The 20515-nt window shown below is 39.1% G+C and overlaps 1 protein-coding gene across 5 annotated transcripts in view; it reads right to left on the reverse strand.

Moving 5' to 3' along the window:
* The window catches only part of AFDN (afadin, adherens junction formation factor), a 113719-nt gene that overhangs the window by 5122 nt on the left and 88082 nt on the right, over positions 1–20515 (reverse strand). For 4 of the 5 annotated variants that reach the window (XM_061471369.1, XM_061471365.1, XM_061471364.1 and 1 more), the window contains 9 exons: positions 17896–17961; positions 17662–17735; positions 17023–17141; positions 15798–15992; positions 15457–15548; positions 14829–15017; positions 11092–12114; positions 4411–4545; positions 2325–2616 (listed from right to left, as the gene is read on the reverse strand). In XM_061471369.1, coding sequence (XP_061327353.1) covers positions 2325–2616; positions 4411–4545; positions 11092–12114; positions 14829–15017; positions 15457–15548; positions 15798–15992; positions 17023–17141; positions 17662–17735; positions 17896–17961 — 2185 coding nt within the window. The remainder of the gene's footprint in view (positions 1–2324; positions 2617–4410; positions 4546–11091; positions 12115–14828; positions 15018–15456; positions 15549–15797; positions 15993–17022; positions 17142–17661; positions 17736–17895; positions 17962–20515) is intronic. The other variant, XM_061471367.1, reaches the window with a different exon arrangement.

The raw sequence follows: 20515 nt of genomic DNA on the forward strand, positions 1-20515 counted from the left end.
TTTTTTAACTCATTAATTCTTTGTGACTTAAGGCGCTCAAAAGCTAGAGCCCTTCTGATACAAAACCGTGATTCGGGTTCACTGGCTGAGGGCTAACATGCATGGGAGGCAGGCATAATGGCAGTATTTCCATTGTAATGACAGTACATCGCAGGTAGCATGCAGTGTGTCTTATTTACAGTCTAGCGACAACACCCTGAAAAGCTAAAACCTTCCCTCACCGTCCTTTAAGATTTAGAACCTATGACATAGCCAGACAGGAGTGACAGACGGGCTTGCAAGATCCATAGGGACTACTACATCACAAGATCATCATGCGGCAACACCACAGTAAATAAAAAGTTGGTTTTTTTATCTTTAAACAAGTATCTTGTGCAACTTGGGTGCTGTACTGACCCCAAAGAATGAAACTGCTAAGCATCAGCTGTTACCAGTTGGACAGCAATTTTAACAGCTGAACTACTGTTCTTTCAGCAACATTAAAACTACACAGTACTGTGCAGAGCTACACCGTGGCACTGAACGCAGCCCAACTGTAGCAGAAGCTAATCTGCCATGCAAAGGAAAAGATGCCTTGCTCAGAAACAATGACTGGAGCCTCAATTAAAAAGGATGCACAGGAAGCTCAGAGTATCATGTACCTGCTTGGCCTGATCCATACCCTAATTCAGATTCATACACTACTGCATCTGGATTAGAAGTGCTTCTGATAGACTGAACCCATTCTGAGGCTCATATGCTCCCTATGATCAGGGCACACGCCACACCTCTGATTAACAGTGACTTTTCTAACTTGTTAGGTGGCCAAAAAGTTGATCAGGGATATACCATATTGTAGGTTTCCACATTTGTCACTGAGCCTTGAATCCAGTAAACAAGTTAGCCATTTGGCTAGAAGCCAGCATAAACACTTTCTATTGCTACCTCACAGGTGACTTTGCTAACCTTTGTGTTTTAGAAGGATGGTTTGATCAGCTGGAGTTCACCATCAGGCACTTGTTGACTTCCAGCATAAGTAAAAGGAACAAACTAGGGAAATGTCATTGCCACCATTCCCCTCAGAAGGATACAGAAGCAGAGAAAAAATGTCAGGGAAGCAGTGGCCGATGCTGCTATTTAAAGACGAAATACTGTACTAATAAAGTGCAAATTTGTAAGAGTGAGATCTACACAGACACGTACTCCAAGAGTAAAGTATTTAAGATTCCTCCTGCAGAGCAGTGGTTTAAACAAATTTAGCATGGAACTTTGGACTGAGCTAGCTTTGAATTCATGAGTCTAACTAAAGTAGTACTCTGCAGATAAAACACCTTGCTGAAGTTACCAGCAGCTAGAGCTCTACTTGAAATTAAACTCCATTATGGTTGCCCACCTGGAGCTGTAAAAGAAACAAGATGAGGTGACAAAGAAATACAGGACGTAGAAGGGAAGGGAACGACAAAGACAAAAAGCACTAAGATGAAATTTAGGGTTTTGTCTCTTTTTGCAAGAGAACTGCACTGTACAAGCCAGAAGTACAGGAATGGTGTCTAATACGTGAAACTAACTGCATGTTCCTACATGCCTCTTGATGCTTGTGTATTTAAGAACTGCATCTACACAGGTCATTTTTAAAGCCATTTGCACACACCATTGGAAGACAGAACCCTGGTACCAATAATGAAAGCAGAAGATAAGCTCTGTCCATGAACCCATATGAAAAGGTTTCCTGTGTTCAAGAAAGGTGCACTTCCAGATGCCCTGAGTAAACAGTGGTCAGTCATATAAAACAAATCACTGAAAGATACAGAGTGAAAGCCAAAACCAACAGTACTTTGAATTGGTTGAGTAACAGTTAAAATCACTTCTGATTCATTGTGTGAAAGATGGAATTTTTTGCTTTTGAAGAGTTTGGGTAAAGAACAAGGAAATTTGAGAGATCAAAATAATTAAAAATTGGAGAATTGATATTAAGATCAGGATTTAAATCAGATCACCACAGTGAAAATAGTGATTAAGTGGGGAGGAAAATAAATCACAAAGTAAGAGATCAATCCACAACACCAGAGTTGAAAACACGAGGACAGTTCTGCAGAGACGGTTGAGGTCATGGTGTCTACCTTTAGAGCTGCTGGCATGGATGACACTTGGTTTGTTTGGTGGGGGCGGGGGCTGGCTTTTTTTGGCAGTAGTACTGTTGGCATTGACTGGAGATGACTGGAATGAGTTTGAAAGAAAGAGGCCATCTGAAACTGGGCGAGGCTGGCGGGAGGGCTGCTGTGGCTTAAGGGTGGCAGGAGGAAAGTCACCATAAGATTTTCGTGTGCTGGAGTACTTATCCTGACCTGCTAGATTGGAATCCTCCTCCTCCTCATCATCATCATTGTATGCAACAAACTTGGCAGTATAAATCGTGTCAGGGGAGAGGACCTGTGTTTTGAGGTAAGAGGTGTTTCGCTGAGGTGGGGGAGGAGGAGCGTTAGATGAAGGGGTTGGGGATGGGAGTTCATATTCCCGTGGAAGCGGAGGTCTGTACAGACCAGGCTCATCAGGCTCCAGTAATCTTCGTTCTGCTTCATCGTGTTGCCTGCGCCTTTCAGCCTCTAAGCGACTGTAATACTCCTCTTCCTGTCGCCTCTGCAAGTCCAGAGGAAACAGAAACACAGTGGTCAGAAACACAGACATTTCTATCTAAGAGCAATTTAAGCACTCCAGCACCAAGCTACAAACACCTTTTTTTGTCTCCTTTTCTGGCAATCAGCAGGGCATCCATATGGACTCACACAAAGAATATTTACTACGAAAACCAGGGCAGCTGTCCTGCAACACAGCGTTGCTTTTATTTCCACATTTACCTCTACCTGCAGTAACTAAGGCAACTAACTGCCTGTGCGAACTAAGGGCGATTCCAGCTTTTATTGCTCAAAATGTAACCACAGTTAATAAGAGGCAGATTTAATAAAGCTGTAAAGAATCTGTGGGAGAGGAAAAGAACTAAAATTAACTACAGCCTTTAAAAAAAGGAACTTTGTCATTTTGCTGCATGCCTATACAAAGTAAATTAATCAATAGAGCCTTGGAATAGATGACTCCTAACAAAAGCTTCTCATACAAGTACGAGGGAAACTGGTACTTATAGAAGTCAAATTACAAAGAACTTTTCTACAGATAAATGTTTTTAAATAAAAAATATTAAAAATTTAAAAAGCTATGCTAGTGATACTTATATCAGCCTATTCACCATTTAAAAGGCCATGAAATATCTTCTATGTATTTTTCCAGTTTGATTTTTATTGGCTTTGAACTAAATAGCATTTAATTCTGTTCAGCTCTTTAGTCTACACCACATCATAAATTAATACAAAGGTCTACTCAGGGGTTAGTTTGATAACGAAAATGTTTGGAAACTGTATGCTACAAGAAACCTTCTGCCTAAGCATGGTGTAACTTCTGCTGGGAGTATGATGGCATTTCAAACAACCATCCTTTCTGCTTTTTATCCATGTGTCTAAAAAAAAGAATTCCACCATATCTGCTTATCCGCTCAGCTCTGTGAGTCAGTTATCCTAGAAAAATCATAAGTAAATCTGATCTTATTCATCTAGAGCAAAGACATGAAACTCATTGCCTTGTACTACTCTCTAAAACAACAGTAGTGGTCAGATAGTACCAAGTTCTGAGCTGGTAGATACATGAGTGTGTCAGTCAAGATCTGACAGTGAGAACCCTTCCAAGCAGGTGATCCAAATGTCATCTGGCTGTGTCACTGCCCAAAATTAAGAAAGCCTTGGTTGGTTTTACTGTTGCCCAGTTTTGAACAATTAAGCTTCTCAAATGTTCTGAAGGAACCTAGAAGCCTGAATCTTTAGAATCTGCTTGACTGCACAGTGACCTAACTGCTGGAATTATTTACTTTCTTTCTAGAAACCAACCAATTCCTTTCCTCCCATAGTCCAGACGTGGAAGACAATGTGGAGTAGCCATCTTCACTACACTGTGTTTTGCATTTCTCTCTGTATGTGCATCAAACAATTACTGCAGAATTTAAGTGCCATCTCTGAGACACAGCAAACCCCAACACCATTAACTAAGGTAGTATAATAAAGAGGGTAGCCAAGTTATGTTGGGGGCTGAAGGAAACCAGGAGGTAACTGATTTCTGTCATAACTTCCAGAGAAGACTCTGAAGGAAAGCCCTCGACACCACTGAGCACCTACAAATGGTGAACCTACAGTACTATTTCTGCATCCTCCAGCCTCCATGAATGAGCTGTTTAATTACTTTTTGTCTTATACTGGATAAATCGAAGCCTTGGGTCATGACCCTTATTAATGGGGCTGGTGCATTTAACCCCTGCTGACCCAAGTGTTACTGGCTGGGCTAAAGAGGAGAGGCCTGTCAGAACCCTTGCAGCACTTGGAAGACCACAACCTTTTCTTCAGCCTCTCTCCTGGTCCGCTCCTCCTCTTGCTGTCGGCGCTCTTCTTCCTGCCTGGCCCTGTCTTCTGCTTCTCGTTTGCGCATTTCTTCCAACTGCTGCTGCCGTCTGCGCTCTTCATCCTGTAACTAATGGAGATGCATCTTCAATTGTTTGGTTGTTTGTGAGTAACACGGGTCAAAACAAATTTAACCCAAGTATTTCCATCTAAAAATAACCCCATCTATAGAAAACACTTTACTACGAATAAACCAATATCATTTCCAGCTGTTAAGAGTACACTTTGTTACGCTGGTTTCTCTAAAATCAATAAGAAGAGGGTGGGAAGGGAAGAGATGCACAGAACTACATACATAAAACCACAAAACACACAGAGAGACATTTCTGACATTTTTAGCAGTCCTACATGAACCCCTAGCAGAAGACTGAGGAGACTCGAGTTCCAGACAGCTTCAGCAATCATGGTCTCATAGGTACAGTAAAGTGAAATTAAATACTTGGAACCTACAGCCCACAGCTCAAGTAGCCAATTGGTTTTTCATTCTGCATTAGTATTTAAGCACCGGAAAATCCTGACTCATTAGTCAAAGGGTCAATCCATTTAAAGTAACAGGCTCATTCAACAAGTCTGCAAATAGTCTCAGGAGATAAATAAAATCTCCCATCTGTATCTGCAAACAGATGTGTTTTGGAAAAAGGAGAGCACAAGGCAACAAAATCTTTGACCATCGAGATTGAACAGCTCACATGAACAACTGTTGTCCAACAAACAGTACTGTTTTATAAATGCTTATGATAAACACTGCACCGATGAAACTGAGCAACAATCTAAACTTTGCATGATTCTCTAAAGCTAAGGCTATCTAAGCCCTTGATGGACAGGAATATTTACTAGTACAATAACAGTCACAAGCAGAAATTAAATGGACAACATGCTGTTATTTCTTACTGCAGCATATGCTTTAAAGTGACACCCCTCCCCGCCCCCCACCTTTTACATCAACTGCTATAAATCAATAAATCATTGGATCTTGTTATAAGCTGCATGCAGCCTAGATACTTCTCTGCCTCTGGATTTGTTTTTACACTCTGGTTTCATTTACAGAGAAAGGACCTTAAGACACAAAGCAGTAAGGATATAGGAAAAGAAGTTGAGCTTTAATAGACTCTGTGAGGACAACCTTCATGTAGGTATCTCTTCCCGCCCGCTAATCAACAGGAAATGTGGTGGGTCTTTTTAGAAACTTTAGGTTTTCTAATCAATTTTCCAATCAATTCTAAAAAATGAAGGTTGTTTTGTTCTGGGTTTTTATTTTTACTAATCTGGTAATAATTTGCCCCCACTGTTCATGCAGTATTTCTGTTATGGGCATCTTATGACTTTGTACAACAGGTAGTTTTGAAAACATTTGCCTTCTGTATCTTCAAGCTGCTGTACGGACTCACTGCAGTGAAAACACCTCTCATTTCAAGTGTTAAAACCCACTATTTTGGAGCATGAAAGCTAAAGAACAAAATTAATTCATTTCGTTTAGGCACTCATTTGGCAAATGTATACTAGAGGATGGTACCTCTGAGTAAATTTCCCTTATTTAGGGCTAAAACTTTTATCATTCCTAACCAAGCCCAACATAAATATAGTGATGAAGCTCAGCATATACAGTAGAGCAGTTAACAAATTCCCTATGTGGATTATGACCTCTTCTTGTCTGGGTTATTAAAAAGACATTATTTTAGCAAAAGAGATAATATTGCTGTCAAAAGGAAAGACAGGCAGTAACTCAGAAGGGTTTATAGAAGAGAAGTAATTTCCTCTCAAAGAAAACCAAAAACCCAGAAAGGGTGAAGGGGAGGGAGGGAACTGCACAGTGAAAAAATACAGAAACATTCCCTAACTCTGGCCCAATTGCATTAGGAGAAAAACTCGGCAGTTCCTGATCCCAGATTACAACACGGATGCCTTTTTGCTTAGCAGCACATATTCTGTTCAAGTGCACTTGAACAAGAAAATTTTTCAAGTTAAGTTAAAGGGGGAGTAGGACTGACTTACTTTCTTGTGACCTTAACTAACAGATAGAAGGGAAAACTGGGCAGGGTGCCCACCTGGGAACTGCTGTCAACATCTGAACCAGAATGATTGCTAAGACGACTGTATCCAGGTCAGAGGCTATGCTAAACATAACATATACGTATAATTATTGGCCTTTTTACTAAGTAAGACAGAAGCAGGAATAGAGCAACTATTAAGAGTGACATTCCACTTCTTTACCATTAGTAACTAGTTCCTGCTTTGGAGCATTATTACACCAAGGCAGGGAGCGGTAAGATGGTGAAGCATGCCAAAGTACTTTGCAGGCACGTGTTTTTAATTGTATTTATCACACTACTCACTTCAAACTTTATCCCAAAATTTCAAGACACGAAGGAAAACTAGCTTCATGTCCCATTTCTAGTAAGACGGCTATTAGATTCCCAGGTTGAATATTTTGATTTGATACTTCTCTATCCCAATTAGCTTTTCTCTACTTAGAAAGTCACATTCTCATCTGATTTACTGTACTTCCAGGGTTTCTCCAAAGCAGTGCATTTGTATTATACCAGGTAGAAATGACTGATTCGTGACAGAGAGGAGCATTCTTCCAGCTGCGACTGCATGAAGCAGCTTAGCACAAAGCACTTATTCTTGCCCCCTGCTCTGTCCCAGTTCTACTGCAAACTACCAACAGTTTGCTCAGCTGCACAGCTCTGTCCTCCCTACCACCACCACATATGCTTCCAGCACTACTTCTACCTAGGATGGCAAAAAAGGCCTCTTTTCTTCTGAGCTATTGGCTCCTCATAGAGGAGCTGATGCGCTGATCGGTATCAGCAACGTTAAGATATCAAGGGCACTGGCAGGCATCCAGGAAGGCTCAGATTCCAGACAAAATTCATTTCTCCGAGCACTGCTCTGAATGTTTTAAAAGATGATCCAGAAGAACCTTAAATGTATACCTATTTATTTTTGACTAAAGCTGGGTCAGATCTGTTAGTGGCATAGGGAATTTAAAAAGATACACACTAGCCAAGCTCACAATTCATTCATTCATACATTTGTCATCTTTCACCAGCCCCCTAATTAGCACAGCAGCTATCACCAGTGCTCACTTACACATATATAAGAAGCACTGAGCATCGGATTTTTCTTCTAGAAACAAAGCAGTAACTACTTGGGTATGTGAAGTGGCAAAGGATAGACGCCGCTATGCCCAGAAAGTCATGTGAACAGTATGAAATTAGGAAAACAGAGGTATTTTCCGAGTACAGTGCTCAACACCACCTATTTCAGAATTAATTTCTTTCTTGTTTTTAAAGCTAAATTTATGTACATAATAAATCCTCAACTGATTCAGGCCATGGACCCATCTAGTGCAGTATTCTGTCTCTGACCACAGCAAGAAGCTGCACACGATCCTGAACGTTTCTGCTAGTATTTCCCCAGCACGGTACTAGAGATGTCAGCTGGTGCAGCCTTGTTAATCCTTTGAGCAGCAGTTTACAGGCGTGATGTCTATGACTTTGTCTAATCCATTTTTAAAGCTGACGGTACTGTCTGCCTTCACAAGCAGAAAGATACAGAAGTTTACAGCCAGCTTAGCACAGTACTTTATCTGTACAGTCACAGCACAGGGGACCAGGGCTTAAGCAAAAAAAAATAAGAGTAGTAATAAGAAAAAATATTGATAGATACCAAGTCTGAGAAATCCGTGACGCTTGGCTTGTCCATTAAAGCAGAAAGCTGACATGCTTTACCTGTTTCACTGCTGTCATCTGCTTAACACACATGTACCACACATACAAAACCAACCACTTCAGACAGACTTAGCAAATCATACGAGGTATGCATTTTAAAAGAGGATTATTTTTTTGTTCAAATAAAGCAGTGCTGAATGTTCAAAACCATATTTTGAACAGTCACGTTTACAGTTCTTTCCAGCAGAACAAGTTAATTATACTAACAGGACTTGCAAGCATTACCTTTCTTTCAAATTGGTACAGTAATTACATAGAAATACTCTTTGAAAGGGATGTATTTCTTCTCTAGAAGACTACAGAACTCTTTTCCCATGCACCCATTTCCAATGGGAGCAATAAAATACACAATTCGCCAGAGTCATAGCAATTACTGCTCCAATCTGAAAGCCTGTCATGTTTTAGACACAAGAGAATGGTATTAACCAATTGAAACTGAAATTATATGGTAACTTAATAATTGCACGTTTATGTGACCTACTTGGAGATACTAGTTCAGAAGCAATTTCAGAGTTTACAATCCATTTTTTCCCTTTAATGAGAAAATTGTGACACCTGTAAACACCAGTGTTTCAGCATGTGCTGTAACAGTGTGCCCTATTAGGCTCTCAGGACAACTTCACTTCAAATTGGAAAGGAATGGTGTTGCTAGAGCTATTCTAAAATCTGCCAGGGTGGGGAAGGAAGGAAATCTTGCCTCACAGCATGTTCATTCGAAGTTGTTAGTAAGATTTTTATAAACACCATTGCACAAAACATCAAAGTTTGAAATTAGATCACTGCTACAACAAATCAAGCCTGCAAGCAGAACACAACATCTAAAAGGAAGGAAACACAGGGAAAGCAGTCACCACATCTGGAAACATTCAAATGCATGCATACAGTTAACTTACTGCTGATTGTGTCACAATGATTTTTGAACACCCAAAAATGCCAAATCATCATCCAAAGCACATAGGGTGGTTATTAGTAACATCAGGAATTGAAACGGGAAAGAGATATTGAAGAGAAAGAAACAAACATACCAAATCTAGAACAGAGATTGCTGGCACAGCAGTCTGCTGCAGGTAGTAAGAAAGGGGAAAAAAAGAAAGATGCACAGTGAAAATAAAGATAGGTTAGACTTGTGCCATTTTCAAAGCATTTTCTTTTATTTGTTAAGTCAGCTGCTTTAGAATGAGGAACTGAATTGACATCATCCTGAAATACAGAAATCAGAACAATCAATAATCCAGCTTTTTTATAAGCACTGATTTGACTCATTCAGCACCTTGGTGACTCTCCAGAGATGTGAGTTACTGCATCTCTAGTAGTACAGACAGTGAATGTTACCAAATGCAAACATTGCTTCAGTTCAAGACAACTTTCTTAGTTCCAAAATGTTCCAAAACGCTGGAAGAACTTTAAGCACAAATAGCATATTAAATCCAGCATTTGGGGAGAAGACTGATAAAATGTTATGCAACACAACTGGTTTTCTATTCATGACACATGGCTTTTTAAGCCTTGCTACAGTGAAATTTTAAAGACACTGTTAAAATGGCAGTTTTGCATGGATTTTTTTATGCCCATAGGTAACTGCCTATGTGCTACAAATTAGACGTTAGTGATGCTGGGCTTTAGCGCAACCTGCTTGCCAAAGATATATTTAGCTTTTCCTTTGTTCAGTTTCCAACTCTGAGGTATCCATTGTTTTACACAGTAATAAAGTTAGCCACAAGAAAAAAAGGAAAGCAATACAGACTGCAGCAAATACAAGAAGAGCAAGTTTAGGAAATCAAGCTGCCAAAACAATCCTGAACTCAAACACGACTGAAGCCCATCACCATTTCTGAATGTCAAAATAAGCATGTCCATACATTTCTCAAGAATTAAAAACTGCATACCACAGAAGTGAGTCAACTCTTCAAGATAAACAAACAGAAGACACTCAGCATATTAGAGAGATAGATTTTAAGCCTGAGAAAGCACAGCTACTGGTATGTAACTTTGGTATCCATGCTGTTATTTAGAAAAGAAAAACAGGTTTTCCTGTATTGTTTCTCAGTAACAACAGATTTGAGACAACAGCCACCAGCAGAGTGATAAAAACTCCATCACACTATTCAGTTGTGTTATCTTATTATGTATATTATGAGCTTTCACAGTACTGAAGGCAAAGTAAGCAAAACTTGTCAGTACTGATGAAACTGAACACCAAGCAAAATCCAGGTATGTATGAGCTGGAGCCCTAGACGGGGTATATTAGTTGTTACAACACCCAAACCACATGTCTCAACCTGATGCTTCCCCTCCAGCGCTGCTGGGGTCATCACTGAGGTGGTAGTAAAGGCAGAGGTAGCAGCTGCCATATGCCTTTACCTGGAGCAGACCAGCAAGTGGAATCTCAGTTCAGTTCACTGGGAACAGCATGCATTCAGTACCTGCGTTCAGGTCTGAGACTATAAGTAAGAACTCTTAGGGGTAAATACACAGAAGGGGAGAAGGAATGGAGGAGGTGGAATGGGAATCACACTACTGATTCTCTTACAGAGTTTCATTTCAAATGTTTTTGTTTACCTTCATGTAAGCAAAATCCTGCTATATTTAACCTTCTAATCCTAGTCCAGGTACATGGCAAAATCCCTTTATCCCAAGGGAGTTTCTTTCCCCACAAGCAGAAAAGTAAATTCAACTGCTAACCTAACAAGTAGCTATGATACTTTCATAATACATCAGTTAACTGGTGAAGCCACTGTAAGTTAGCAATATTAAAATTCAAGGTATTTAAGAAAGCTTCATCCTCCTTTACCCTGTAAGAACATCAAAATACTCAAAGCCAAAGAACCAACCAAGATACAGATTTACAATACTTTTGTCTAGAAAAAATTATCCCTTTTTACCCTTGCTCTTCTTTCTGCCTCCAGTCGCTGCATGATGAGCATAGTATCCACGTCATCATCCTCCTCTTCATCATCATCTTCATCCTTTTGCTTTGATTCCTGAAGTCGCTTTTGGAACTGCCACTCAAGCATGAGCTTGCGGAGACGGTCATTTTCTTCTGCTGTACGATCAGGCTTGTTCTGAAGTTCCTGAATCTCTTTACTCAGCATGTCCACAATGTGCATCTGTTGCTGCTTCTCCAGCTTCTCCTTAGCATCCCGTTTCCAGGGATCAGGAGAGAGGCTGTCACTAGAGGACAGTTCTTCTTTACTAATAGTGATGTACTGCAGATCTCTCCGCTCTATAGTCCGAGGCTGCTGTTGGGGTTGCAGCTCTCGAATGACTGTTTCTTGAGGCCTCTGCAAAGTTGACGGTTTTTCTGATTTCACTTGCTGAAGGGAAACCGGAGGAACCACCGGCTGAGCAGGAATTAGTGGCTGAGAACGCATTTGGCCCAGTTTTCTCTCCTGCTCACGACGTTTCCTTTCTCGCTCTTCTTCCAAACGTGCCTTTTCCTTTTCATACCACCTCTGATGCTCTTCTCTTTTTTTACGCTCAGCAGCAGCTACCTGAGAGGATGCTTGTGCTCCTATCTGATTTGGAGGAGGAGGGGGAGGCAGAGGCAAATCCATTTGTAGTTCATCAAATTCAGATGCATAATGCACTGGAGGAGGCGGTGGTGGAGGGGGAAGATCTGTTCTGATGGGCTGGGAAATGGCCACTGGAGTTGGCTGGCTACTGGCTGGAGTTTTCCAACGGCCAGGTCCACTTTTAGTTAAGCAAGAACCAGGAGAGACTGGTTTGGCTAAATGATTCAGGTGTTCTTGGCTAGATGTGCTAGAATCCACAGATGAATTCATCCACTGATCGCTGTCTGACTTCCGATCGATGTACTCTACATCCTTCCGTATAACAACTTCCAAACGATTCTTCTCTGGCTGGAAAACTTTATCTCGGAGTTCTTCCTGGGAACGAGCTACACGCTGGAAAAAATTAAACAAGGCATGTATTTCATATTCCATCTATATGAAACCATATTTGAAAATGGCTCACAAACCACATTCTTATTACTGATGGTAATTACTTTTAGTGAATTTCAGCATTTCCATGCTTAGTAAGAATCCCAAAACCTACAATAAAATGTTCTTCTCACTCTTTTTAACTCGTTCAAGTGATGGAAGATGTAGCAACCTCTGAAATGCCTGGAAACCCAGACTGGGAGGAAGACTGAACACAGGATTGAGTTTAAGCTGAAAACCTCCACAGCTCACACAATTTCTCAGGACTATAACTGACACCCCTTCCCCCACATATGAGTATGGGAGTATGGGAGTCCTGGCAGCCCAAACAGTAAGCTCCAGCTTTACCAGCTCTGCCATTCAGGCTTCAGCGTGCTTGACTGAACATTTTTGTTATTGGGAAGGCAAACAGAAAGGCTGCTGAGGGAGAGACAAGGGAATCTCTGCTCACTCTCCTCCATCAGCAGGCTAGATGACCCTTGGGAAGCTCTTGTTACTTCAGCACCATTCACAAGTATGGCATCTCCACAGTTGGGTGTAATTTTACCTATTCTTGGGGCATGGTCTGCACTTTTTGTCCCTATTTTAGTGCAACAAACACCAAGGTTTTTTTTCTTTATACAAGCTCAGGGTCTCACTGCACTGTACAACCACCTCTAAAGGAATACCAAAAATCAGGTTTATCAAATCTGTTAATGTTTTTCTTGAAGTACATACTCATACTTCGAATGTTAGGCATTTACTAAACACTCAATAACAATGTACCAATTATCAACAACTGAGAGAAGACTAACAAAGCAAACTCTTCTTTTTCCTCCATCAATGACCTTAAGCATGACCTCTAAAGAATGCCTCCTTTGAGATGAACAAGTGTATTTTTCATGCTCTATTAGTCCAGCAGAGCTGAACACACAGCTATTTGTGTTAGATTTGCTGTAAGGATGCACCTAGCCGAACAGTTTGCTAATGCCTGCAGAACAGAAAACAGGCATTTCATTTCACAGCCAGTTGCTTGTGGCAGCTTTTTTTATAAGCCCAGTTCTTGCTGTAAAGATGAAAAGGGTATTTTTATAATTTTTTTTAAAGTCTGTTTTTCTCTAATTTTCAACGTAAAGGAACTATTGTATGGCAAGGAAAACTGTACACTTTCAATGCTTATAAGGAGCTAAAGCTTCTAGACATTCGCTCTATGAAAACACTTTCAAGTTCTGCATTCAGCCACAAGACAACAGCTCAAATTCAGTATCTGTCAACAGCTTTAACAGATGGGGTTCATCTCAACAGTTTTACCCACCTCATTTAAGCTACTCACTTAAGCTTTTCTTAAGCAGGGGAGAGATGCACGACCACACAGCTGTTCATCCCATTCTCTGCAGGTATTAGCCTCCCCCTGTCCCATCACTGGCAGAAATGCCTTCATCCCATTAAGACAAATGGGTAGGAACCATTCTCTGCAGGTATCAGCCTCCCCCTGTCCCATCACTGGCAGAAATGCCTAGACACTAACTACGCGGATAAGGTTAGGTGATACCAAATCACAAAATGTGAAGGAGTTAAGCACGAAAATTCATCAAAATATTTCCATAGCTTTTTGCCACGGTTATTTAACTTGTGGCATTCTCCATCAAAATTAACATCTTACCTCGGGTGTAACATCTATTGTCATAACAGCTGAAATAATTAGGATTTTATATCTATTGATTCTATGATCTCTAACACCAGAAAAAAAAAAAAAAAAGCACTAAGCTTTTGTTCAACTGGCTTTTGACTGAATTCACTTGCCAAAACACACATGAGGAATCAATACCCAATCCTTACTTTATGTCTTTGACAATCTCAAGACAATTTACATGTCTTTGCTTTTCCAAAATACTGAGCCTGCTGCAAGGCTCTGCTTTTATCCCAAATTAAGAAGAAATAAAATAAAAAAAATAGTAAGAATAATATTTTTTTTTCTCTACATTTTTAAGTCTCTGGCAGGTTAGAGAAAAGGATGATTCAGTGACTGGATTTAGTAGATCTGGATTTAATTTCCCATGTGGATTTGAGTAAAGTCTTCATTTACAAAGAGCAGAACAACATTATTTTTTTAAATTATAAAGGTACAGTGGGGTAAATGCATTTCCGGTCAAGATGCATCTGCACGTTGATAACAAATGCAACTTGGATGTATTTTTTAACTGAGAGTGAGGAATGTGCTTCAGTGAAGACCCTGGATAGATCTCAAAGTACCCATTTATTTAATTTTTAACACCTTGCTTTGTCACTTAAACCACGCATCCCGCAGGCAAAGAGATTTTTCCACATAAACCTTCTTGGAAGAATGAAAGATTTATTTTGCTTTTCAGAAAACCACAAAGCATTTTACAAGACAAACCCTACTACAGCCTACACCCCATTATCTCTAACAGGGGATTAAAACATCCCAGATAAGAAGGTCTGCAGAACATGATAACATAAATTCTATGGGAAGCAGAGAGGGAAAAGAGTAGGGTTTCTGAACCTAAGCCAATCTTCGCAAAAGTGTAACTGCTGTTCTCCCACACTCCCCTGTGTGGTAGTTTGTCAGAGATTACAGAGAGTTTAGTGTTCTGCAAAAACATCTCCAGCAGCCTGGGAGTGGAAAGAAAGCATTTTGTTTCTGCTTTTCTCTCATATTGAAAGAAGTTACTTCTCACCTGCATTGTACTATTGATCGAATGATTATTTTCTGCCTGGACCTGTGGTTTTTCTTCGTAACTTGGCCACTGGCTCGGAGCTGGACCCATTCGATCCTGGGACTTTGAAGCTGGGAATGTGAAATATTCCCTAGTATATGTCTGTGTTGGGATGGGATAAGCTTCAGGTCGTGGGGGCAGAGTCTGCTCCTGAAAAAGGTAGAAAGAACGTAAGGTACAAGTTTCTCATCAAACAGATCAGCACAGAATATTGTTCTAAACATGCATTTTCCAAATGTTTTTTTTTGTTTTGGCTCCTAAGAACATTACTCGTCAGGAGCAGGAGATAAAGAGGTTGTCTAGTATCAAATACAGTTGTGGTTATGAGTCACGTTTTTATGATCTGAAAACAAGTACAGAATGTTGTACAAACCTAAGAAACCACAAGAACAACTTCATGAACAAGACTTAATGTAATCAAAGCTGCTTCAGTCTTTCATAAGCAGTAATAAGCAAAACTCCCACCCAGTCACTAACACCAGCATTATGTTCAAATAGTTAAGCGAGATGCTGGTTTGACTAAAGCACACTGACGCTATTGATAGTCAAGGAAAGTTTAATAGCCAACATTTTGCTTGCCACTTCTGACCTCTGTACAAAGATTTCCAGTGGAGACCGAGGTTATTTTGGTGGTAGTTCCAGATGCATAAGCATTCTTTCCCCCAGGGCTTGGAGGCTGATCTGTTGGAAAGTTAAAGGAAGCATTTATATGACTAAATGATGATTTACATAACTTAATAAAATAGTATTATTCACAAAATAACTATGATTTTTCCTCTGAATAGTTTTAACAAGAGGCTTGCTGCAAATGTTACTATTACATTGGCATCTTAATCCATTCTTAAAAACAGTAACTCCTTTTTTCAATTCAACACCCTCTAAAACTAGTGGAGGAGGCATCTCCCCTTAAAGAAGCATAACCTTACTTACTTGCTACATTGGGACTGGAGCGATGATCGGCTCTGTTCTTCATTAACCTATCATCCCCTGGCAGCTTCTTTGGTTCACTGTACTCCGTCCATGGCAGCTGAGGGCTCTCAGGTGACCCATTTTGAGTGGAGTTGTTGTACAGCTCAAAACCTTCACTCTTTGGTCGAGGTTTACCTGAGCCACGGCGGTCAGAAACTGTAATAGTTGGATATGTATTTTCCCCCTTTCACTTTACATTAACTACTGTCTAGAATATTCTTTTCCAAACCGGAGCTATCTTGCATTTATAATTAAAAATGAGTTTCCAGCAAAGCAAATGCTAGATTTTAAAATCTTTAATTCTTCAGATATACAATCCTACTCTTGTACCAACTATATGGGATTCCTTCGATTTGCATGCTTCAAAAGAGCTTTTGAAAAGGTACAACAATATTTGGAAAAGCCAAATGTGCTTTACTGAGCAGTCTCTTGCTGACTCTCGGAGGCATATGGCAGCTGGGATGGTGTAAACTCTGATAATAAGGATTTATTCTTTTAACCCATTCTTCTCTACACTGTAATACTACCCCATCTTCCTTCACAAAATTACATTCTTTACAACATTATTTTACATAAGACTTGAGTATGTCTTTTTTTAGGTCAATTAAGTAGGATGATAAAATGTAGCACTGGAGAAACATCTGAGAACTTATTATCAGACACAGAAACCTAAGAAGATATGTTTCAATATTTCTAGTTAAAAAGAAGTAAAAAAAAATTCAATGGCAAAACATGTTCCATGGGCTTCTGTTTCTATTTATTTCTCTCTTAGTAATTACACTGCGCTTTGTGGTTACAAGGAAGTCATATTCTGAGAGGACGAGAGAAGCTTTTATGAAAGGAATAAAAAAAAAAAAAAAAGAAAAGCCATTGAAGCTTAATGCCCTTTGTATTCATTATATTCCATTTGTTAAAATGGACAAACTAGAACTGTGTTTAAATGCGCAATTTTTAAAAGGTACACATGCAAAGCCTTTATTCATGATTAGGCTAGCACCATTTCAAACAATACTGAAAATCAGATGAACTTTTCATAAAAAAGGAAACTCTTCTCTTTTCTGTGCAATGATGTTTCTTTTCTCATTTGTATTTGGTGATATTTGGCAAGCTACTGTGACTTACTATATTTTCTGTGTTCTAAGACTTATAAACCTGCTACTGACATAAATAATATTAGCATTTTTACCTCTTTGCATCATTGGGGATGGCTGATTAAGCAGGGTTGCAAGACCATGGTATATTGCTCCTTGTTTTGCTACTTCTAATGTTACTACAGAACCTGTCCTAGTCATAAGTTCTGCTGCCCTGCAATAAAAGCCAAAGCAAACAAAACAAAATAAAATTAGGCTTACTTAGGCTAGTATTACTTAGTTTTTCTTACTACCAGTTTGTATGTCATGATTATTCACATTTATTCTAGTAATCTTTTGTTTGACAAAATACACTTTTTCTGATTAATATTAAAGTCACTTTGAAAAAAATTAGAAGATGTTGACTGGAAGATAAGCTTATTAAGCAGACAACAACTACAAGCAAGTACTATTCCCAATTTCTACAATTAAGGTCAGAAGCCACAATATTTAAAATCAGAGCTAAATAAAGTTTGCTTAAAACTAAAGCCCAAACATGCAATATATCTCTTCTAGATAGGTAACGGTATCATATATGGAAAATATTTCACAAAGTAGTAGTTATAAAAAGCCTAACATTAAAAAATAAAAAACAAAACAGAACCAAATACAAAAAAAAAAACCCATCCCTTTGGAATAAATTATTTCTCTGGCATTTTTTTCATGTAAAGACACCCAAGGAAAGCATTCCGTACCTTTCCTGGGACAGGCCCACCAAACTTCGACCGTCAACACTGAGCAACTGATCCCCTGCAGCCAGACGACCATCCTAAATACATATTCAAGGGAGAAGAAAAGTTTCAATACATCAATGCCAACATGGTCTAAATTAAAACAATTGTTCACACATACTAGTAAAAAAAGAATCTGAAAGCATTTCCAAAGGATCTTTCTACCTTTGAACTCCTGATTTTAAGAATATTACTAACCACGTCTGCAGCACCTCCCTTCACAACAGACTTGACATATATTCCAAGTTTATCTTGACCAGCACCCTACAGAGAAAGAGGCATTAATACATTACATTTGTATTAAGCATTCCACAAGTGTTAATCAGAATTTTACACTGCTAAGTTTTCATTGCTTTTATATATCCCCAAACTGGAAAAAAAAAACAATTATACAGAAGAGTTATTCATTTAAAGTCAAATGAAAATTTTAATGTTACACCTATTAAGCCTGCAAGCATTATTAGAAGAATATTTACTCTCAATGCAAGCTTGAATAAGAAAGAAAATACATAAACTAAAATCCACACTTCATAAGTTTGTTCCAATCCCCTTCTAATAAGACTTATTTGCACTTTTACACACACTATTATTTTTATACCTCTATGTATTATGTTCCAAAAACTTAAGTTTCCCTTGCTAATAACCAAATGAAACAAGGTAAATTGCAGATTACAATTAGAATAATTAGAAATGCTTTTTACATTGACTTGTAAAAGGACTGTATAGAAGCTACTGTAAAGGAACAGTGCTGCCAGCTTTATAATAAACAAGTAGATATTATATTTACTAAGTCTTCTAGAGTTGACAGATATTTAAGTTTATGCAAAACCATGCAATTTTGTTCATAAAACATCTGCCACAAAGTATTATGCTAAACTTTGAAAGGACTGTTAACAGTGAACTCACTGAGAGGCAACCAACGCATTCAAGACAAGAGAACATAAGCATCTATTCAAGCCATGCTGTTGCGTCATCCACATGCTCCAATTTACAAGACACCACACAGATCAGTCTAAATGTTAGTACAACAGACCTTTAAATTGCCACTTACAATGTAACACAATGACTTGTGATTTCATTATCTGCTATAGCAAACAGTACCATTTTACTCTGCAAGTTGCTTGGGAGTGCCACGTTTTCAACAGAGCGGTTTTTAATGTAATGTTTCTTTCTAAAATAAACCCCCAAGTTGCTTTAATACTGAATGTGCAACTTCCTGAATCTTTCCCCACCCAGCTTCCCGAACTCTTTTGGCAGCAATTGCTCCCACTGTTACAATAAAGTAAACTAAAAACCAAATTATTCAAAAGCTAATGCTGCACACTGTTTTCTAAGCAAGTGAAAGACCTATTTTTATTCATTATATCTTGAGTTAATCCCAAAAGTTTGCTCAAAAGCCACAGAAAAGGAATTCCTTCGAGTCCCATGATTCCAGATTAACATTCTACATGTCCACATTTTTCATAATAATTGCTTAAGCCATACTTACAGGAATAAAGGAGGGAAAATATGCAAAAAATAACTGAAATAAGGACACTTTCTTTGTATGGAAGGACTATAAAGGCAATTAAAATTTAGTTACTTTTTTTGTTTTTAAAAGACTCTTAAACAACAAGGTAACTACAGAATATTTTTAGCTTTATACCAGAAAAACTGGTTAAAGTTGTGAGGAAACACAAGTCAGAAGACAGACAGATAAATACAATGAAAAATTAAATCAACCTTCAAAAATCTCTTCCCCAAGCAACCAAGAAGCATAGGGAGGGTTGATCTAGTTGCCAGAATACCTACTCTTCCAAGACAGATCTGGCAAAGCTGTAAAGCCAGGAATGCTTTATGACTTGAGGGTGACATGGGATAAGAAGGAATTTGTCCTTATATATGAATAACTGGATCAGCATTGGATAGGAAGTTATTAGTTTTCACAAGGAATGGTAGTTTTCAGAGAAGCCCTAAATGAATGTGTTGTTCACCATGCTTGTAAATCTTCCAGAAAGAGGGCAAACAATAATGTAACTAAATTTACCGTATAGAATATTTATCAAGTGAAAACCAAGAGTTGGAGAAGGATCACATGATGCTGACCACTGGAGCAATAAGGGGGGGGGGGGGGGGAGAATGTATTTCACTGTTTCAAATGTGAAGTAATGCTCCAACCTTAAAAAGGATCAGGCCCCATCAGGGCACTGTCAGCAGAACCAATTACCACCTCCCTTGTTGAGAACTGAAAATTAAGATGACTGGGTTTATATGCTCCTTCCTCTGCCTCCAACCACTAAACATACCTATAGGCAAGCTCCTTCAGTTCCAAAGGGCAAGACAGTCAACAGCAACTCACCCACCCACCCTTGTAGTTATAACATTATACATCATGTAGTTATATGTAACTGGAGGGACCAAACAGCTGCTTTTCTTAGTGGTCAGACAGACCAAGACTAACCAGAAGCCTCTGAAGCCACCCAGGATTGACACTGCTTTTAGCCAGTCCTAGCTTCGAAAGATGCTAGCTTGATTATGATTGTTAGTACACACTAAATGAAGGTGAAACCTTCTGTTTATGCCCACGATATGTACACTGGTTTGCAGACAGTGATGAGAGAAGCATTTGCAATTGCACAAATACCCATATAATAATTTTTAAACTAGCTTTAACTCCTTGAGAAAGTTCTTTTCAAAGCTATCTTTGCGTGCCAGCTCAAATACCTGGAAGCCAACAGAACTAATAGAAAAGAACAAACAAAACAGAAACCACCATGGTCACATTTAAAAGGTTCACATTTAGAAAACTGTTCATAATTCTGATTACTCCATTACAAAA

The sequence above is a fragment of the Pezoporus flaviventris genome, unplaced genomic scaffold (assembly GCF_033815535.1).
Source record: "Pezoporus flaviventris isolate CSIRO_AGI_PZ_B2104156 unplaced genomic scaffold, CSIRO_AGI_Pfla_v1 ptg000066l, whole genome shotgun sequence".
Taxonomy (NCBI): Eukaryota; Metazoa; Chordata; class Aves; order Psittaciformes; family Psittacidae; genus Pezoporus; species Pezoporus flaviventris.